General features: G+C 41.8%; 1 protein-coding gene across 1 annotated transcript in view; it reads left to right on the forward strand.

The window, feature by feature from the left end:
• LOC138434521 (serine/threonine-protein kinase MRCK alpha-like) overlaps nucleotides 1–22,802 on the forward strand; it is a 68,522-nt gene extending 45,720 nt beyond the window's left edge. The window contains exon 11 of the mRNA XM_069579353.1: nucleotides 22,745–22,802. Coding sequence (XP_069435454.1) covers nucleotides 22,745–22,802 — 58 coding nt within the window. The remainder of the gene's footprint in view (nucleotides 1–22,744) is intronic.
• Nucleotides 22,803–23,149: the final 347 nt, after the last annotated feature.

Here is a 23,149-nt window from a genome sequence, read left to right on the forward strand (position 1 = left end):
TTCGGGTCTCTTGAGATCATTGTTGTTTTTCCCTTAACTCCCATAATTTATTACATTATTTTTTTAATTAATTTTTTAATTGGAGGGAAATTGCTTAACCAAGTTGTGTTGATGTATGACAACATAAATCAACCATAATTATATATATATACCTTCCCTCTTGAGCCTCCTTCTTCCCTGCCCCCACCAATCCCACCCCTCTAGGTTGTCATAGAGCACCAGACTGGGTTTCCTGTGTTACATAGCAACTTCTCACCAGTTACCTATGTTACACACAATAGTGTATATATGTTGACACTACTTCCTCCATTCATCCCACTCCGTACCCACGGTGTCCACAAGTCCATTTTCTACATCTGTGTCTCCATTCAGTTCAGTTCAGTTCAGTTCAGTTGCCCAGTCGTGTCTGATTCTTTGAGACCCCATGAACTGCAGCACGCCAGGTCTCCCTGTCCATCACCAGCTCCCAGAGTTCACTCAGACTCACGTCCATCGAGTCAGTGGTGACATCCAGCCATCTCATCCTCTGGTGTCCCCTTCTCCTCCTGTTCCTAATCCCTCCCAGCATCAGAGTCTTTTCCAATGAGTCAACTCTTCACATGAGGTGGCCAAAGTACTGGAGTTTCAGCTTCAGCATCAGTCCTTTCAAAGAACACCCAGGACTGATCTCCTTTAGGATGGACTGGTTGGATCTCCTTGCACTCCAATGGACTTTCAAGAGTCTTCTCCAACACCACAGTTCAAAAGCATCAATTCTTCTGCACTCAGCTTTCTTCACAGTCCAGCTCTCACATCCATACATGACCACTGGAAAAACCATAGCCTTGACTAGTCGGACCTTAGTCAGCAAAGTAATGTCTCTGCTTTTGAATATGCTATCTAGGTTGGTCGTAACTTTCCTTCCAAGGAGTAAGCATCTTTTAATTTCATGGCTGCAATCACCATCTGCAGTGATTCAGTTCAGTTCAGTTCAGTCGCTCAGTCGTGTCTGACTCTGCAACCCCATGAATCACAGCACGCCAGGCCTCCCTGTCCATCACCAACTCCCAGAGTTCACTCATACTGACATCCATCGAGTCAGTGATGCCATCCAGCCATCTCATCCTCTGTTGTCCCCTTCTCCTCCTGCCCCCAATCCCTCCCAGCATCAGTCTTTTCCAGTGAGTCAACTCTTTGCATGAAGTGGCCAAAGTACTGGAGTTTCAGCTAGCATCATTCCTTCCAAAGAAATCCCAGGGCTGATCTCCTTCAGAATGGACTGGTTGGATCTCCTTGCAGTCCGAGGGACTCTCAAGAGTCTTATCCAACACCACAGTTCAAAAGCATCAATTCTTTGGCACTCAACCTTCTTCACAGTCCAACTCTCACATCCATAAATGACTACTGGAAAAACCATAGCCTTGACTAGACGGACCTTAGTCGGAAAGTAATGTCTCTGCTTTTGAAAATGCTATCTAGGTTGGTCATAACTTTTCTTCCAAGGAGTAAGCGTCTTTTAATTTCACGGCTGCAGTCACCATCTGCAGTGATTTTTGTTATGGCCAGGGTCTGAGTCCCCAAAACGGAGAGAATAAGACATCCACAGCAATGCAAAAGCAGGAAGGGGTTTTATTTCTAGCTCGAGCTAGGGCTCCCGCCACATCCAATGCAGTGGAGTGGAGCAAGGAGCCCCGAGCCCAGATTTACAGCAGTATTTATAGGTTTTAGAACAGAGAGTTGGCAAGGGCTGATTGGCTGCAGGAGTTTCCTAGTATTTACTAATTGGCTAATCTTTATTGGCTGCAGGGGTTTCCTGGTATTTACTAATTGGCTATTGGCTGCAGGGGGATGTCTTTTATGTCCTGATAAACTCAAACCAGGTTACAGGGAGTATGCTGATTAGACAAGTCCTGGCATCCGTGGGGATGACCTCACGGGGCAATGACTCAGCCTTTCCCGTGAGTCCTACCTTAGTCCCTGACGCCTATCATGGCATTTATTAGGTCCCAACATTCCCCCCGTCCTTTGATCATGGAGAGGAATCCTCCTCTTCATTCTGAGACATTTCCTGATATTGTTGTCTCAGCATCATCACTTGAACTGTACTGATATGTTCTTTTTACAAAGGTCCAAGGTCGAAGAATAAATCTGGCCACCAAGTATTGGAGGGATTCCAGTAGTCGAATTGAGTACCTCATGGGTTAGTCCATTATGAAGCGTCCAGGTGATCTTAGCAGGTTGATGTGGGTTAGCACCAGCAGTTCCGGAGTGGAGAAGGAGGGCCACCAACAGGAGAGTCAGGGGGATTCGTCTGGGGCCAGCTGGCAGACGAGCTTCATTTTTAAGGGGTTGGTGGGATGCGGCATCGCCTTCCATTCTTTTTGGGCCTTTTCTTGTTCCTCTGGGGTGGCACAACGCACGTGGTTGCAGTGCACCCAGGGTCCAATTCCGTCCACCTTTAGGGCAGTGGGGGTGGTAAGGAGAACAACATAGGGGCCCTTCCATCTTGGCTCTAAGGTTTTTGACTGGTGTCTCTGAACCCAGACCCAATCTCCCGGGCCCATATCATGGGACGGGATCATTCCTTTACTCTGGCCCTCATGAACTTCTCGTATCAGTGACCAGATACGTTTATGCACTTTACTTAAAGCCAGCATCTCTTGTTGGAACGTGCGTAGCGAGAGAGATGGTTTAGTCTTTCCCTCAAACACTGAACAAATGAGGGGTGGACTTCCATATACAATTTCAAAGGGAGTCAAACCTAGTTTATAGGGGGTATTGCGCTCCCGAAAAAGCGCAAAGGGAAGGAGGGTTACCCAGTCCCCTCCAGTCTCTATTGCCAGCTTTGTTAAAGTTTCTTTTAGGGTCCGATTCATTCTTTCTTCTTGTCCTGAGCTCTGGGGACTGTACTCGCAATGTAGCTTCCATTTGGTCCCCAGGGCTGAGACCAGTCCTTTAACAATTTTGCTCACAAATGCAGGTCCATTATCAGAGCCAATAGATGCCGGTAGCCCAAACCTAGGTATTATCTCTTCTAGGAGCTTCTTAGCCACTATTATTGTGTCTCCTTTTTAGTGGGTAAGCTTCTACCCACCCAGAAAATGTATCAACCAAAACTAACAGGTAACGATAGCCATACTTGCCTGGCCTCACCTCTGTAAAATCTATCTCCCAATGCTGTCCGGCCTTTCCCCCTGGTATCTTACACCCATGTGCTGTCCTTTTCCCGGTCTCATCATCTGACAGGCCTTGCAGGTGCAGACTATGTCCTGCATGGTTTTCTTTTGTCGGGGAAACCACAGCTGCACTGCTTGTAGAAGCGTCAAAGTCGTTTTCTCTCCCAAATGGGTGGTTTGATGTAAATGGGTACAGAGATGTCTGCCCAGGTCGGCAGGAAGCAACAGGTTGTCATCCTGGTCCTGATATCATCCGTCCTTGCCCGCAGGGTGGTTGGTGTTATCCTGCATCCAGCTTAAATCGGAGGGGGGAGTATATGGGGCTTGGGGGGAGAGTCCCCATCCCTGGCGGTGGTAATCCTACAGCTAGCACATGAGCTTGGCAGTATCCAGCGGCCACCTCATGGGCTGCTACATCGGTAGCATGGTTGCCTTGGGCCCTGGCATCTTCTCCTTTCTGGTGTCCTGGGACATGTACTATGGATACCGCCCAGGGCAAGTGGACTGCTGCCAAGAGTCTGCGTATTTCAGGTAGGTTCTTAATCTCTTTCCCCTCTGCTGTCAAGAACCCCCATTCTTTATATATAGGGCCTTGAATATGCGAGGTGCCAAATGCATATCGGCTGTCAGTGTAAATGGTGATCTTTTCTCCTTTTACCCTCTCTAGTGCTTGTATCACAGCTATCCGTTCTGCTTTTGGGGCGGATGTTCCAGGGGGCAAAGCCTCGGCCCAGACGACCCTCCCAGTGTCATCTACTATGGCTGCCCCCGCTTTTCTCTGCCCATCCTTTATATAACTGCTCCCATCTGTGAACCATATCAGCCCACTGTCCTTTAATAGTATGTCGCTGAGGTCTCTACATATGGCAGTTACCTCAGCCAATACTTCAACACAGTCATGGAGAGGCCCAACCTCCTCCGGGATGGGCAAGAGAGTAGCAGGATTTAGAAAACAAGGTGTCTGAAAGTGTATCCGGGGAGCATCTAACAACAGGGCTTGGTAATGGGTTAAGCGAGTGTTAGAAATCCACTTACCCGGTGGCTGTTTGAGGATTCCCTCTATGGCATGGGGAGTGTAGACCAGGAGGCGCTGTCCATAAGTCAACCTGTCAGCGTCATGGACAAGGAGAGCAGCGGCCGCGATGATACGGAGACAGGGCGGCCATCCAGCAGCTACCGGGTCCAACCGTTTAGAGAGGTATGCCACAGGCCGCCTCCAGGGTCCCCATTGCTGTGTCAGGACTCCCTTTCCCACTCCCTGCTTTTCATCCACAGTTGAAATGGCTTAGCTGGGTCAGGGAGAGCTAGGGCTGGGGCTTCTAGCAATGCCTGCCAGGGTTCCTGAAACACCCGCCTCATTGGCTCAGTCCAAGTCCAGTTCTTATTTTCTCTACTTCCTTCATATAGAGGCTGGGCCTTTTCAGCAAACCTCAGGATCCATAGCCTGCAGTACCCAACAGTCCCTAAGAACTCCCTCACTTGCCGAAGAGTCATTGGCTCAGGGATCTGTAAAATAGTCTCTTTCATAGCCTGAGTCAACCATCTTTGCCCCTGTTTTATTTTGTACCCCAAGTAAACGACTTCCTGTTTAGCAATTTGGGCCTTCTTTGCACTCGCCCGGTACCCCAGTGTCCCCAAAGTCTGAAGGAGGTCGCCTGTGGCCTCTAGGCATACCTCCTTGGTAGTAGTGGCCAGCATGAGGGCATCCACATATTGCAATAGGACAACGTGGGGGTGGCTAATCCCGTACTCACAGAGGTCCTCGCCTAGAGCCTCGTTGAACAACGTCGGCGAGTTTTTAAATCCCTGTGGAAGGCGAGTCCAGGTCAGCTGTCCTACAGTTTGACTGTCTTCGTCAGTCCATTCGAATGCGAAGATCTCTTGGCTCTGGGGGGCCAGAGGCAAACTGAAAAAGGCGTCTTTTAAGTCCAAGATTGTATACCAGATGTAGTCTGGTGGCAAGCTGCTCAGGAGGGTGTATGGGTTAGGGACAGTGGGATGAATGTCACTCACCCATTTGTTGACTTCACGAAGATCTTGGATGGGTCTAAAGTCCGTTCTCCCAGGCTTTTTCACAGGCAGCAGGGGAGTATTCCATGGGGACCGGCACTTTTTAAGAATCCCTACCTTCAGGAGGCGCTGTATGTGTGGCGTGATTCCTTGCCGGGGCTCCTGACATGGGGTACTGCTTTACCTTCACAGGGGTAGCATTTGCTTTTAATTCAACAATGATGGGAGGTCTTTGTTTTGCCAGTCTTACTCCTGCCGTCTCGGCCCAGGCCAGAGGGTATTTTTGGATCCATTGTAGCATAGCGGGGTCCACAGCTGCAGGGGGTTTTGGTGAATATAGTCTGTATTCATCTCTCAGTGCCAGGGATAAAACATGAATTGGTTGTCCAAGCCCGTCTGTGACTGATGTCCCTCCAGAGTCAAAGTGAATTTGCACATTGACTTTGGACAATAGGTCTCTTCCTAATAAAGGGGCTGGACGCTCCGGGATCACCAGAAATGACTGGGACACCCGTTGGGCTCCCAAGTCCACTTTTTGTTTAGTAGTCCAGTAATATCTTTTTGTCCCGGTGGCTCCCTGGACCAAGCTAGTCTTCTTGGACATTGGCCCGAATTTTTGATTGAGGACCGAGTATTGGGCTCCCGTATCCACCATGAAACTGACCGGTTTCCCCTCCACATTAATAGTTACCCAGGACTCGGGGAGGGGTGCTGGGCCCTGACCCCGCTAATCACTATCTTCTCCTGCATATAAAATGTGGGTACCCGAGGGAGACTTCTTTTCTTACAGTCCTTTTTTTCAGGTTTCTCTTGGGGCACTCATTTTTCCAGTGCCCTTGCTCTTTGCAATAGGCACATTGGTCTCTCTTTAGGGTCGGTCTAGCTGGTTTTTCCCTTCCTTTCGGCTGGGTGTCTCGAGTCTTCCGGGAATCAGGTCCCAGTCTCGTCCCCGCAAAGAAAATTTGAGCCCGCTCTTTCTGATTTCTTTGGTTTTCCTTAGCTCTAGATTCCCTTTCCTCCCGTCTAATTCGTTCCTCCCTCTCCTCAAGGGTCTCTCTGTTATTAAACACTTCCTCAGCTGCCCTCACCAGATCCTGTATTGACTGTTCTCCCAGCCTCTCTATCCTCTGTAACTTCCTCCTGATATCCGGAGCTGCCTGATTAACAAAGGCTAGCAAGACTGCTGCGCGTGACTCATCAGCCTGAGGGTCCTGGGCGTATACTGCCTGAAAGCCTCCATTAACCTCTCTAAAAAGGCTGCCAGGCTCTCATTTGGCTCCTGCCTTATCAAATTTACCTTAGACAAATTTGTTGGTTTCCTGGCGGCTGCCTGGAGGCCAGCCATCAGAGTCTGGCGGTACACTTGGAGATGCTCCTTACCTTCAGTGCGTTCAAAATCCCAGTTTGGTCGCATCAAAGGAAACCCCTCCTCAATTAGGTGGGGCTGCGTGGTGGGTCTTCCATCCACTCCTGGAACATGTTTTCATGCTTCTGATAGAATTCGCTCCCTTTCCTCTGTGGTGAAGAGCACCTGCAACAGCTGCTGACAATCATCCCAAGTAGGATTGTGAGTAAACAAGATAGAATCTAAGAGATCAATAAGACCTTGGGGTTTTTCAGAAAAAGAAGGGGTTTGAGTTTTCCAGTTATATAAATCACTCGTAGAAAACGGCCAGTACTGGTATGTTCGCTCCCCACCGGGATTTGCTGGCCCCACCCGGACAGGGAATGCCGGAACGGTGGATGAAGGAGCCTCCCGGCTTCCGTCCTCAGACAAGTCTCCGGCCCTTGGAGTCCTTCCACGAGTTCCTTGGGCCGGCCCCCTTCCCATGGCAGAGCCGAGGGTTCTGGGTCCCTCCTTTGTTCTACGGACGACACCTGCGGTACGTGCGGGGGCAAGGGTGGCTGCATATATGGGGAGGGTGAGATCTCAGTGTCTAAGTCAATCAGGCTAGGATATAAAGAGGATTCCTGGAGTATCGGCTTCTTCTTCCGACTCTCCCGATCTTCATGATCAGTCATTACAGACAAAGGGGTGGAAGAGCTTTGACCCATAATGACGGAGCTCATAATGAACACACAAAAAAAACAAAAATGGCGCCAGCACACAAAGAAAGGCGACAGACAGAAGACAAACAAATATCAGCCGAAAACACAGAACTAGGTCTATCCCGGGTTACTGTTGTCTTGCTTCCCAATGTCATCTCACCGAAGGGCGTCCACTGCCCACCAGATTCGGCATCAGGAGAGATGTTCCTTCCCAATCCCTCACAGAACCAGCTGCCTTCCAGCACGAATGCTGGGCCCTGGTCTTATGCTGGCTGCCAGTTTCCTTCCAGCACGCTCACTGGGCCTCGGTCTTACACTGGCTAGGATGACTAATTCACCTCTGATTAGGCCTAACAAGAGCCAGCTGCCTTCCAGTGCGTATGCTGGGCCTCGGCCTTAGCTGGACTTAACCAGACTTAATACCGGTGTTCAGATATCTTTCCTCCTAGTGAGGAAACCCCTTCTACCGGGAAAGTGTTATTCTTCCCAGTTAAAGGGATCCCGGACGAGCCCCCAAATGTCATGCCCAGAGTCCGAGTCCCCAAAACTGAGAGAAGACATCCACAGCAATGCAAAAGCAGGAAGGGGTTTTATTTCTAGCTCGAGCTAGCTCTCCCGCCACATCCAATGCAGTGGAGTGGAGCAAGGAGCCCTGAGCCCAGATTTACAGCAGTATTTATAGGTTTTAGAACAGAGAGTTGGCAAGGGCTGATTGGCTGCAGGAGTTTCCTAGTATTTACTAATTGGCTAATCTTTATTGGCTGCAGGGGTTTCCTGGTATTTACTAATTGGCTATTGGCTGCAGGGGGATGTCTTTTATGTCCTGATAAACTCAAACCAGGTTACAGGGAGTATGCTGGTTAGACAAGACCTGGCATCTGCGGGGATGACCTCAAGGGGCAATGACTCAGCCTTTCCTGTGAGTCCTACCTTAGTCCCTGAAGCCTATCATGGCATTTGTTAGGTCCCAGCAATTTTGGAGCCACCAAAAATAAAGTCTTGTTTCCACTGTTTCCCCAACTACTTCCCATGAAGTGATGGGACCGGATGCCATGATCTTTGTTTTCTGAATGTTGAGCTTTAAGCCAACTTTTTCACTCTCCTCTTTTACTTTCATCAAGAGGCTTTTTAGTTTCTCTTCACTTTCTGCCATAAGGGTGGTGTTATCTGCATATCTGAGGTTATTGATATTTCTCCCGGCAATCTTGATTCCAGCTTATGTTTCTTCCAGTCCAGCATTTCTCATGATGTACTCTGCATAGAAGTTAAATAAGCAGGGTGACAATATACAGCCTTGATGTACTCCTTTCCCTATTTCTCCCAGCAATCTTGATTCCAGCTTGTGCTTCTTCTAGCCCAGCATTTCTCCATTGGTTCGCTGCAAATAGGTTGATCAATGCCATATTTCTAGATTCCATATATATGTGGTATTTGTTGTTTTCAGTCACTAAGTCATGTCCACCTCTTTGTGACTCTACGGACTGCAGCATGTCAGGCTTTCCTGTCCTTCATTATCTCGGAGTTTGCTCAAACTCCTGTCTATTGAGTTGGTAACGCCATCCAACCATCTCATCCTCTGTTGCCCCCTTCATTTTTGGCCCAGCTTCTTCATTCTTTCTGGAGCTATTTCTCTGCTCTTCCCTAGTAGCATATTGGACACCAACCGACGTGGCAGCTAGATCTCCTGGTGTCATATCTTTTACATTTTCATACTGTTAATGGGATTCTTTTTTTTTTCCCCAGGTCATAATGGGAACATGATTGACTTAACAATATAAAATAATTATATACAATTTAGGGGGTTGAGCAGAGTCGTGTGCTAAGTGGAAGTGCATACATGCACATGTTTTCATCCACACAGCCAGTCTATGTCTTTTGTAGTAATTTAATCCATTTGCATTTCAGGTAATTATCGATATGTATGATCCTGTTACCGTTTTCCTAATTGTTTTGGATTTATTTTCTGTAGGTCTTTTCTTTTTCTTGTGTTTCTTGCCTAGAGAAGTTCCTTTAGCATTTGTTGTAAAGCTGGTTTGTTGGTGCAGAATTCTCTTAACTTTTGCTTGTCTGGAAAGCTTTTGATGTCTCCATCAAATCAGAAAGAGAGTCTTGCTGGGTAGAGTACTCCTGGTTGTAGATTCTTCCCTTTCATCACTTTAAATATATTGTTCCATTCCCTTCTGCCTTGTAGTTTCTGTTGAGAAATCAGCTGATTACCTGATGGGAGCTTCCTTGTATGTTATTTGTTGTTTTCCCATGTTGCTTTCGATACTTTATCTTTGTCTGTAATTTTTGTCAGTTTGATTACTGTGTGTCTTGGTGTTTCCCTCTTTGGGTTTATCCTGCCTGGGACTCTCTGTGCCTCCTAAACTTGATTGACTACTTCTTTTCCCATGTTAGGGAAGTTTTCATCTATTTTCAAATATTTTCTCAGGTCTTTTCTCTTTCTCTTCTCCTTCTGAGATTCCTATAATGTGAATGTTGGTGCATTTAATGTTGTCCCAGAAGTCTCAGACTATCTTCATTTCTTTTCATTCTGTTTTCTATATTCTGTTCTGTGCCAGTCATTTCCACCATTCTGTCTTCTAGGTCATTTATCCCTTCTTCTGCCTCAGTAATTCTGCTATTGATTCCTTCTAGAAGTATCTCTGTTTCTTCTTCAGTTCCTGTAGGTCTTTGGTAAACACTTCTTGCATCCTCTCCATTGTTTTCCTGAGATCCTGGATCATCTTCACTATCCTTATTCTGAATTCTTTTTCTGGAAGTTTGCCTATCTCCACTTCATTTAGCTGTTTTCTGGGGTTTTATCTTGTCCCTTCATCTAGGACATAAATTTCTCCTTTTTCATCATGATTAATTTTCTGTAATATGATTTTTGTTTTAGCTGCTGTGGAACTGTGCTTCTTCTTGCTTCTTCTGTCTGCTCTCCAATGGATGAGGCTAAGAGGCTTGTGTAAGCTTCTTGAAGGAGGGCCTGGCAGTGGGAAAAACTGAGTCTTGCTCTGGTGGGCAGAGCCTTGCTCAGTAAAACTGTAATCCAAATATCTGTTGATGGATGGGGTTGCACTCCCTCTCTGTTAGTTGTTTGGCTTGAGGTAACCCAGCCCTATGCTCTAAGGTAGGGTTAAATCCAAGATAGTTTGTGTCAAGGGGGACTTTCTCAGCCTGCTGCTGCCAGTGTCCCTGTCCCTGTGATGAGCCCTTGCCGACCCACACCTCCACAGGAGGCCCTCCAACACTAGCAGGTAGTTTTGGTTCAGTCTCTTGTAAGATCGCTGCTCCTTTCCTCTGGGTCTTGATGCATGCAAGATTTTGTTTTTTTCCCCTCCAAAACTGGAGTCTCTGTTTCCCCCAGTCCTGTGGAAACCCTATAGTCAAATCCACTGGCCTTCAAGGCCACATTCCCTAGGGATTCTCATCCCTTTGTTGGATCCCAAAGCTGGGATGACTGACATGGGGTTCAGAACCTTCACAACAGTGGCAGAACTTCTTTCATACTATTGTTCTCCACTTTGTGGGTCACCTACCCAGAGGGTATGGGATTTGATTTTATCGTGATTGCACCCGACCTACTGTCTCGCTGTGGCCTCTTCTTTGTCTTTGGATATGAAGTATCGTTTTATTTTTTGGTGGGTTCCAGTGCCCTCTTGCCGATGGTTGTTCAACAGCTAGTTGCAATCTTGGTTCTCTCACAGGAGATGAATGCACATCCTTCTACTCTGCTATCTGAGCATGTCCCTTGTTCATGGGGTTCTTGAGGCAAAAATACTGAGGTGATCTGTCATTCCCTTCTCCAGTGATATATGCGTTAATATATGATATTCGTCTTTCTCCTTCTGACTTACCTGTATAATAATAGGCTCTAGGTTCATCCATCTCCCTAGAACTGATTCAAATTCATTCATTTTTATGGCGGAGTAGCATTCCATTGTATATACATACCACATCTTCTTCATCCATTCATCTATCAGTGGACATCTAGGCTGGTTCCATGTCTTAGCTATTGTAAATAGTGTTGCAATGAACACTGGGGTATATGTGTCTTTTAGAACTGTGGCTTCCTCAGGATATATAACTTTGGAGTATTTTTATTATTCTTTTTCTAGTTGTTTTACAAGTGTAGTTAGGTTGTTTACTTGATGGTTCTTTTGTTTCTTGAGGTAGGCTTGTATTACTATAAACTTCTCTCTTAGCCAGCTTTTACTACATCTGATAGGTTTTGAGTTGTCACGTTTAATTCTCATTTGCTCCCAGGTTTTTTCTTTTTTTCCTCTTTGGGTTCTTTAGTGACATTTTCATTCTTCAGAAGCATATGATTTCGCCTCCATGTGTTTGTGTTTTTTATAGTTTTTTTTTCCTGAGATAATATCTAATCTTATAGCATGTGGTCAGAAAGAATACTTGAAATAATTTCAATTTTTTAAAAATTTACCAATGCTTGATTTGTGATCTATCATTGAGAATGTTCCACAGGCACTTTAGAAAAAAGTGAAATTTACTATTTTTGGATGGAATGCTCTGTAAATATCAATTAGGTACAAACGTCCCAATATATCATTCATTTTCTGTCTGGTTGATCTGTCCATTGGTGTGGATGGGGTGTTAAAGTCTCCCTCGATTATTGCCAAATTAACTGCCAATTTCCCTTAATAGTTGTTAGCATTTGCCTTACATATTGATTTGATGTGCTTCTATGTTGGGTGCATATACATTTATAAATGTTATAATTATTATATCTTCTTCTTGGATTGATCCCTTGATCATTATGTAGTGTCTTTTCTTGTCTAGTCTTTATTTAAAAATCTATTTTATCTGATAAAATAGAGCTTTGGATAAGTTTCAAGTTTATGCATAAGTTTATGCCCACCCCCCCAAATTAAACAGTTCTAACTGAAATAAGAAAGCATCACTACTGCTTTCTTTTGATTTCAATTTACATGGAATATATTTTGCCAGCCTCTCATTTTCAGTCACAATGTATCCCTAAGTCTGAAAAGTGTCCCTTGTAGACAGCATACAGAGGGGTCTTGTTTTTGTATCCATTCAGCCAATCAATGTCTTTTTTCTGGAACATTTAATATATTTACATTTAAGGTAATTTTTGATATGTATGATCCCATTATCATTTATGTTATTGTTTTGAGTTTGTTTTTGTAGGCCTTTTCTTTCTCTTGTGTTATCTGTCTAGAGAAGTTTCTTTTGCATTTGTTGTAAAGCTGGTTTGCTGGTGCTGAATTCTCTTAACTTTTGCTTATCTGTAAAGCTTTTGATTTCTCCTTTGAATCTGAATGAGATCCTTGTTGCTTAAAGTAATCTTGGTAGTAAGTTGTTTTTTTTTTTTTTTTTCCTTTCATCACTTTAAGTTATCCTACTACCCGCTTTTGGCCTGCAGAGTTTCTGTTGAAAGATCAGCTGTTAACCTTATAGGGATCCCCTGATATGTTATTTGTTGCTTTTCCCTTGATGCTGTTAATCTTTTTTCCTTTGCTTTTAATTTTTGTTAGTTTGATTCGTATGTTTCTTGGCATGTTTCTCTCTTATCCTGTATGGGACTCTTGGCTTTCTGCACTTGGGTGGCTATTTCCATTCCCTTGTTAGGAAATTTGTGACTACAATCTCTGCAAATGTTTTCTCATACTTTTTTTTTCTCTCCTCTTTTTCTGAGATTCCTATCATTCAAACGTTGGTGCACTTAATGCTGTCCTCATTTCTTTTCATTCCTCTTAATTTTAGAGTCTGCTCTCCTTCGTTGGGGTTGGACCAGTGCCTTGTGAAAGTTTCATGGTTGGGGGGACTTGTGTTTCCATTTCAGTTAGAACTGTTTAATTTGGGGGGTGGGCATAAACTTATTCATAGTATTTCCTTATGTTTCCTTTTAACTTCTGGAAGATCAGAAGTAATGTAACTATTTTATTTTTCTTTCCTACTTTATTTTTGAATTCAATAATTTGAGGTTTCTCTGATTTTTTGTTGGTTGTTTAGCTAAAAGTTTGTCAATTTTGTTTGGTTTTCTTCATTTTCTCTTATTTTTCTACTATCTGTTTTATTAATTTCCACTCTGAAATTTATATCTCCTTCATTCTGTTTGATCTGAGTTTAGTTTGCTCTTCTTTTCCTAGTTTCTTAAGATGGGAAGTTAGATTATAAATTGATTTGAGATTTTCACTGAATTATTTTTTTCTACCCCATCTTCTCTCCTTTCCTTCTGGAACTTCTATTAAACATATTTTAGCATTCTTTAGGTTTCCCAAAGGATGCTGATGCTCTGTTCATTTTTCTTCATTCTTTTTTCTTTCTTTTCCTCAGATTGGATGGTATTATTTGTCCTATCTTCAAGTTCAATGGTTCTCGTTTCTGCCTGCTCAGATCTGTTGCTGAGCCCTTCTGGTAAATTTTTCATTTCAGTTATTGTACTCTTCAACCTCAGAATTTCTGTCTGGTTCTATTTTATGATTTATATTTCCTTATTTATATTTCTTGTTTGTTGAGTCATTATTATCATACTTTTATTTATTTCTTTAGGCATGGATTCACTTAGGTCTTCAAATGTATTTAAAATAGCTGATTCTTTGGTAAATCCAACATCTGGCATTCCTCAGAGATGCTCTTTTTCCTTGTGTATTGGTCATACTTTTGTGCCTCAACTAATCTGTAAAGTCTTTATTCTTAGTCATATATGGTTACTGAAGTTTCCCCTTTGTTAACTTAGTAGTCAGCTAATGATTTTGCAGAGATTTCTTTAAACATTTGGAACTGATAAATTTCCTAGACTTTGCTGAAGGGCTGTGTGTGCAAATGGGACATTTCTTCAATACTCCACCAGGCAGTTTCTTCTTGTGCAAATGCTCAAGAACGTTGTAAGAAATAATGTCTGAAAGCCTCCAAAGTCTGATGAAAACCATTTATATACAAATCCAGTGTCAGAGATGAGAACGTGTGTCCTTCTCTGGTCTTTCTGGAGTATATACATAACCCTAAGTATGTTCACAGTTCTATGCGTGTACATGATGACCAAGATTCTTAGCAATATGTCAGAACTTTTCGGAACCCTTAGGGATATCTCTGTTTCTGTCTTTTCCTTTTAAGATTTTTGGTTAATATATAGTTCTTGTCTGACTACTAAGTACTGGGGTAGGCAGCTATGCAGTTAAAATACTTGTATGAAATTGTTTTCTTTAAGTGCCCCTTGGGGAATAGACCTTTCCCATGGAGAGCTCTGAATTCAAGTCATACACCAACTCCTTTCTCCTTCTTTCTCCTCTTTCTAGCTTCCTTAGGTGTCTAGTGGCTTCTAGGGTGTACTGTGAACACAGACTTCCATTTTTCAAGTCTACTGAGGAGCTGGAAATAGAGCATAGCACTAGGGCAAGTTAAACTACCACAAAGCTCATAATTCTTACCAAGGTTCAGTTATTTTTCTAAAAAATTAATTCTTCTCAGGTTGCCACAAAACTTGGGTAATTTATAAGTTCTGCAAAGGTTGTTTCTGATGAATTTGATAGTTTTCTCATTTTTTTTTTTAATGAAGGAGAGAACATTCAGAGACCCTTACTTTGCTGTTTTTGACTTCACTCCAGACACTGTTTAAGTGCTTAAGAAAAAATACTGAATCAGTGAAATTATAGCAAGTGTATCCAGTTTAGGAAAATGCCGTATGTTCTCTGCTCTCCCTAACTTTTCTGAATCTTTTTGGCTCCTCTAACTTTCCTCTTAGTATCTCAGAGCATCTGCCCTTGGCCTTCTTTCCTTCCTTTTCTGCACACTCCCTGGGTGGTTCCTCCACTTCCTATGGTTCAGGTACTGAGTAACTTGTTCATATTATTCCTTTATACTACTTTACCAGGTGTAACCTGTACCGTGATGGCTGTATGCTTGCTCAGCCTGAATTTTCTGCTTATCACAGATTCTGTGGGTCTGCATATTCATCCTATCTTATTTTGATTCCTCAGCAACAAACACTTTTCTATATTATTTACCTCAGCTAATAGCTTTGTCAGAAATTTGGCAGTACATTGAATAACTGATACAGGAAAGAAGATAATCTCGAAGGTGACTTTAGTAAGGTTACTCTGGAAGTAGATTTTTAATCAAAAGTTAGTTTAGAAGTGTGTGTGTGTGCGTGTGTGTGTGTGTGTGTTTGATGCTGGGCACAGAGAAAATGAAAGCAGTGCTGGAGCCAAGAAGTCCAGTCTGCAACTTTCCATCCTTCAGATCAGATAAAAATCTGCATTAAAATGGTGGCTGCAGGAATTACCAAAGGAAAATGGGTGCAGGAAATATTACTGAAGTTACCTCATGGGACATGGTGAGTGGCAGAAAAAAGAAAGATGAAGAAAAGAGTAACAATACCAGATGGTACTGAGGTTTTTAAGTCATCAAGACTGAAAAACTGAGGGTCACGTTGACAGATGTAAGGTGTCCAAGATGGAGCATTAGGGGAAGGAAATGAGTCTGTTCAAAGTGTGTCAGAAGTCGAAAATTATCAAGTGAGCTAGATTAAACAGACTTCTACTTTCAGCCAAGATGGAGTAACAGGGACCATATTTATATTTAACCTTTCCTCTGAAATAACAAGGAAAAAATGATTTAAGGTGCTAAACATCAGACAATGAAGGAAACAAGTGAGGTGAGCTCTATACTTGCCCAAGGTTACTGCCTTATGAGAGTTTCCAGTACATAAAATGGGAATTCCAGGCAAACCCAGGTGAACTCCCTGTATTGAAGTGATATAACTGAGAGTCCAGAGGGGCTCAGAGTCCTGAGTTGACAGGACAGAGTATCAGAGATGAGAAAGAGGGAGAGAGAGAGAGGGAGAGGGGGAGGGAGAGAAATAGGGATTGATAGAGATTGTGCATTAGTTCTGCAAGGCCCTACAGAGGATCTGGCTTGATTCAGCAAGATATTGATCAGCAAATGCATGTGAGGAAAGCTACAAAATGTTAGTAAATAGAATTCAATATTATGTAAAAATTATTTTGCATCTTGAGCAAATGTAGTATATCTCAGGAAGGCTGATTTACATTAAAAAATTAATGTATTTTATCATATAAACAAATGGAAACAATCATGTCAATAGATACAATAAAGACATCTGATGAAATGTGTTTATATATTCTTGATGGACATTTAGAAGGGACTTTCTTCATCCTGATAAAGAACACCTATGAAAATCCCATAGCTGACATCATAATTAGTGGCAAAAGAGTGAATACTTTCTCCCTAAGATCAGGAAAAAGACAAAGAGATTTGATCTCACCACTCTTAGTTAACACTGTATTGGATATCTAGGCCAGGGAAGAAAAAACTACAAAATACATCCAGGTTGGAAAGAAGGAAGGAAAATTATTCATAGACAAAATAAGTATCTATGCAGAAAATTCAATGTGGTCTAAAAAATACTTCTAGAACTAATAAAGGAACTTATCAAGTTTGCAGGATACTTGGTCAATATACTAAAATAAATTGCATTTCTTTATACTAGAAATAAAGAATCAGAAATCAAAAATAAATAAGTAATACCATTTGCAATAACATCAAAATATTAAATACTTAGAAATAAATCTGGCAAATGCTATGTAAGACTTGTATACTGAAAAGTATAAAATATTGATGAGAGAAATTAATGAAGACTTAAATAAATGGAGAGAGACACTGTGTTCATGCATCGAAAAACTCAGTATTTAAAAAAATGTGAGTGTCCCCAAAGTTGATCTATAGTTTCACACAGTCTTAATCAAAATCCCAGTAAGCTTCTTAATTCTTTTTATAGAAACTGACAAGCTTCAATCCAACTCCTAGAGTACACTAATGAAAATAAAAACAAAAATAAACAAATTAGACCTAATTAAACTGTGAAGATTTTGCATAGCAAAGGGAGCCATAAACAAAAGAGAAGACAACCCTCAAAATGGGAGAAAATATTTGTAAGTGAAGAAACCAACAAGAGGTTAATCTCTAAAATATACAAACAGCTCATGCAGATATATATATATATATATATATATATATATATATATATATAAACACTAAACAACCCAATCAAAAAATGGACAGAAGATCTAAAGAGACATTTCTCCAAAGAAGACATATAGATGGTTTAAAAGCAGGTGAAAAGATACTTAACATCACTAATTATTAGAGAAAAGCAAATCAGAACTACAATAAGGTCTCACCTCACACCAGTCAGAATGGCCATCACAGAAAAATCTGCAAACAATAAATGCTGGAGAGGTTATGGAGAGAAGGGAACCCTTATACACTGCTAGTGGCAACAGTATGGAGAGAACAGTATGGAGGTTCCTCTAAAAACTAAAAATAGAGCAACCATATGATCCAGGAATCCCACTTCTGGGCATATTGTTGTTGGTTAGTCACTAAGTTGTGTCCAACTCTGAGATCCCATAGACTACAGCATGCCAGGCTTTCCTGTCCTCCACTGTCTCCTGGAGTTTGCTTAAACTAATGTCCATTGAGTCGATGATGCCATCCAACCATCTCATCCTCTGTCACCCCCTCCTCTTCCTGCCTTCCATCTTTCCCAGCATTAGGGTCTTTTCCAGTGAGTCAGCTCTTTGCATCAGGTGGTCAAAGGATTGGAGCTTCAGCATCAGTCCTTCCAATGAACATTCGGGGTTGATATCTTCTAGGATTCACTGGTTTGATCTCCTTGCAGTCCAAGTGACTCTCAAGAGTCTTCTGCAGCACCACAATGCAAAAACCTGAGTTCTTTGGCACTCAGCCTTCTTTATGGTCCAGCTCTTCCATCTGTGCAGGACTATTGATAAAACCACAGCTTTAGCACTATGGACTCCTGGGCATATATCCAGAGAAAATTCTAATTTGAAAAGATACATGCACTCCAATGTTTGCAGCAGCACTATTTACAATAGCCAAGACATAGAAGCAACCTAGATATCCATCAACAGAGGAGCAGATGAAGAAATTGTGGTATATATATAGAATGGAATATTACTTACTCAGCCATGAAAAAGATGAAATCATGCCATTTGCAGCAACATAGATGGTCCTAGAGATTGTTTTACTGAGTGAAGTAGTCAGACAAGAAAGATAAATATCATATGGTATCACTTACATGTGGACTCTAAAAAAAGGCTACAGATGAACTTATCTACAAAACAGAAATAGTTACAGATGTAGAAAATAAACTTATGGTCACTGGGAGGTAAGTGGGGAGAGGGGTAAATTGGAAGATTGGAACTGACACTTATACACTTCAGTTCAGTTCACTTCAATGGCTCAGTCATGTCCGACTTTTTGCGAACCCATGGACTGCAGCAAGCCAGGCCTTCCTGTCCTTCATCAACACCCAGAGTTTATTCAAACTCACATCCATTGAGTCAGCGATGCCATCCAACCATCTTATCCTCTGTCATTCCCTTCTCCTCTCACCTTCAATCTTTCCCAGCATCAAGGTCTTTTCAAATGAGTCAGTTCTTTGCATCAGGTGGCCAAAGTATTGGAGTTCCAGCTTCAGCATCAGTCCTTCCAATGAATATTCAGGACTGATTTTCTTTAGGATGGACTGGTTGTATCTCCTTGCTGTCCAAGGGACTCTCAAGAGTCTTCTCCAACACCACAGTTCAAAGCATCAATTCTTTGGTGCTCAGCTTTCTTTATGATCCAACTTTCACATCCATACATGACTACCGGAAAAACCCTAGCTTTCACTAGACACACCTTTGTTGGCAAAGTGCTGTCTCTGCTTTTTAATATGCTGTCTAGGTTGGTCATAATTTTTCTTCCAAGGAGCAAGCATCTTTTAATTTCAGGGCTGCAGTCACCATCTGCAGTGATTTTGGAGCCTCCCAAAATAGTCTCTCATTGTTTCCATTGTTTCCCCATCTATTTGCCATGAAGTGATGGGACCAGATGCCATGATCTTTGTTTTCTGAATGTTGAGCTTTAAGTCAACTTTTTCACTCTCCTCTTTCACTTTCATCAAGAGGCTTTTTAGTTCCTCTTCACTTTCTGCCATAAGGGTGGTGTCATCTGTATATCTGAGGTTATTAATATTTCTCCCAGCAATCTTGATTTAAGCTTGTGCTTCATCCAGCCCAGCATTTCACATGATGTACTCTGCATAAGTTAAATAAGCAGGGTGACAATATACAGCCTTGACATCCTCCTTTTCCTATTTAGAACCAATCTGTTGTTCCATGTCCAGCTCTAACTGTTGCTTCCTGACCTACATACAGATTTCTCAGGAGGCAGGTCAGGTGGTCTGGTATTCCCATCTCTCTCAGAATTGTCCACAGTTTCTTGTGATCCACACAGTCAAAGGCTTTGGCATAGTCAATAAAGCAGAAATAGATGTTTTTCTGGAACTCTCTTGCTTTTTCGATGATACAGCAGATGTTGGCAATTTGATCTCTGGTTCCTCTGCCTTTTCTAAAACCAGCTTGAACATCTGGAAGTGCTTCGTTCATGTACTGTTGAAGCCTGGCTTGGAGAATTTTGAGCATTACCTTACTAGTATGTGAGATGAATGCAATTGTGTGGTAGTTTGAGCATTCTTTGGCATTGCCTTGCTTTGGGATTGGAATGAAAACATATATGCTATTACATATAAAATAGAAAACTAATAAGGACTGGCTGTATATCCCAGGGAACTCTACTCAATATCCTGTATGGAAACAGAATCTAAAAGAGAGTGAATATATGTATATGTAAAAAAATTTATTGGAGAGTGTTTAATATAAAAAAGAAATTGACAAGTTAATTCTAAAATTCATAGGGAAATGCAGAAGAGCTAGAAAAGCCAAAACAATTTTGAAATAAAGAATAAATTAATAAATATACCCAAATATATAGAATATATATAATATACATATAAACCATATATATTTATAATATATGTATAACATATATATGTAAATTATTTCTATATTTTCTATTCTGTTACTTTAATATGTACAGTATTTTCAACATCTTACAATAGCTACCAACAAATGGTATGGAATTTTAGATATCCATATATTTAAAAATCAACTTTGATCTGTACTTTTTGCTATGTATAAAAATTAACTCAAAATATACCATAGAATGAAATGTAAATCCTAAAGCTGTAATGTACCTAGAAGTAAACTTAGGAGAAAGCCTTTCTGATCTTGTATAAGACAAATAATTTTTAGATATAACATCAAAGCACAACAGATAAAATTTAAACATTGATAAGTTGGACTTCATCAAATTTAGAACTTCTGCTCTTTGAAATACTCTGTTAAGAGAAGTAATAGAAATGGTGGACTGGTGGCAAATAAAATATCTGAAAAAGAACTTACATACCAAATACATAAAAGTATTCTTTAAACTCAATAATAAGAAAATAGCTCAATTTTAAAAAGGGCAAAGAATTTGGAAAGATACTTCAATAGAGAAGATGAAATATATGTCAAATAAACACGTTAACAGATGCTCAATGTCATTAATTATTCAGTTCAGTTCAGTTCAGTCGCTCAGTCGTGTCTGACTCTTTGTGACCCCATGAATTGCAGCACACCAGGCCTCCCTGTCCATCACCACCTCCCGGAGTTCACTCAAACTCATGTGCATCGAGTCAGTGATGCCATCCAGCCATCTCATCCTCTGTCGTCCCTTCTCCTCCTGTCCCCAATCCCTCCCAGCATCAGGGTCTTTTCCAATGGAAATTCAAATAAAACAACCATGAGATATCACTTTATATCCATAAGAAAAGCTAAAATTAAAGACTATTTCAAGCATTGGAGGACCTAGATGTGGAAGACCTAAATCTCTCATACATTGCTTTGTAAATCATATAATCACTTTGAAAAATATTTTAAAAGTTAAACACACACCTAATATATAAGAGGAGAGTGAAAAAGTTGGCTTAAAGCTCAACATTCAGAAGACAAAGATCATGGCATTTGGTCCCATCACTTCACGGCAAATAGATAGAGAAATAGTGGAAACAGTGACAGACTTTATTTTGTGGGGCTGCAAAATCACTTCAGATGGTGACTGCAGCCATGAAATAAAAAGACACTTACTCCTTGGAAGAAAAATTATGACCAACCTAGACAGCATATTAAAAAGCAGAAACGTTACTTTGCCAACAAAGGTCCATCTAATCAAGGGTATGGTTTTTCTGGTAGTCATGTATGGATGTGAGAGTTGGACTATAAAGAAAGCTGAGCACCAGAGAATTGATGCTTTTGAACTATGGTGTTGGAGAAGACTCTTGAGAGTCCCTTGGACTGCAAGAAAAACTAACCAGTCCATCCTAAAGGAAATCAGTGCTGAATATTCATTGGAAGGACTGATGTTGAAGCTGAAACTCTGATACTTTGGCCACCTGATGCTAAGAGCTGACTCATTTGAAAAGACTCTGATACTGGGAAAGATTGAAGGCGAGAGGAGAAGACAGAGGGTGAGATGGTTGGATGGCATCACCAACTCAATCAACATGATTTTGAATAAACTCTGGGAGTTGGTGATGGACAGGAGGCCTGGTGTGCTGCAGTCCATGGGGTTGCAATGAGTCGGACACAACTGAGCAACTGAACTGAACTGAATATATAATCTAGTCATTCTACTCCTAGGTATTTCCCCAAAAGAACACGTATGTCCACAAAGACAGACATGAACATACATAACACCTTTATTTAAAACACCCGAAACTTGAAATAAGCCAAATGTTCACTAATGGGTAAATGGATACACTGTGGCATATCCATACAATGAAATATTATTCATCAATAAATAGAAATGAAGTATTCGTCCATGCAGCAACACTAATGCACTCAAAATTACTATGCTAAGAAAAAGTCAGACAAAAAGAATATATAGTGTACCTTTCCATTTCTATAAAGTGCTAGAAAATGCAAATTAATCTAGAGTGACAGGAAGCAGATCAGTGGGGGAGTGAGGAAGAGTTCCAAGGAAGGAGAAAGGTAAGGGTTATACAGCTGTTCCAAGAAACTTGGCGGTGATGGGTACATTCATTATCTCCATTGCGGTGATGGTCTCACAGGTGTATACATAAATCAAAACTTATCTAACTGTCTACTTTAAATATGCAGTTTATTAAATGCCAAGTGTATCTCAGTAACATTGACAAAATACACAAGCAAGCTGATCTGAGGGCATATGGCCCATACTCTAGGGCCAATGGCTTTGCAGTCAGACATGTGCTCCTTTCTTACCCATAGAAGGCTCAGTCGTGTCCGACTCTTTGCGACCCCATGGACTGTAGCTTACCAGGCTCCTCTGTCCATGGGATTTTCCAGGCAATAGTACTGGAGTGGATTGCCATTTCCTTCTCTAACCGTCTGAGCCACCAGTGAATAGGGAGTCACAGGGAGTTGACTCCTCCATGAACAGCCCAGAGTTAACTTGGGTTTTCTGATAATATGTAACTGGCTGAGAACTGCTGTTATAATATTTTGATCACTGTCAGTTCCCACAAAAAAGAATGTTAAAAGTTAGGGAAATTAAGTTTGAGGATTATGTTTTTGTATCATTTTACTCACTTTCAGGCAATTCACTCCCAGAGTCTTGCTTTTCCTTCAGGGATGGAGCGTTTTCTGTCAGTTCAGTCTGGCCCTCTGATTTTGTTCCTGCAAGGAGAAAGGAAATGCCTCGTATGTTTAAGGTAAGTGCCTGTGCTGCTGTTTGGATCCCTTATACATTTTGTTTCACCCCTTTCTTATCTGTTCGTAGGGGTCAAGCCTCTTTGGGCTGGTAAATGTATTAGTACCTGGAGGTTAATATTTTAGAAGGGCTGTGGAATTGTTCCCCACTCCATCCCACTTGCCACAAGAAATCTAGCCCCCTTATTCTTATTCAAACATACTATAAATAGGTTTTCACAGGTATCATGGTCTTTCATCCTACAGTTCAGTTCAGTTCAGTTGCTCAGTCGTGTCTGACTCTTTGCGACCCCATGAGTCGCAGCA

The sequence above is a fragment of the Ovis canadensis genome, chromosome 2 (genome assembly GCF_042477335.2).
Source record: "Ovis canadensis isolate MfBH-ARS-UI-01 breed Bighorn chromosome 2, ARS-UI_OviCan_v2, whole genome shotgun sequence".
NCBI classification, from domain to species: Eukaryota; Metazoa; Chordata; class Mammalia; order Artiodactyla; family Bovidae; genus Ovis; species Ovis canadensis.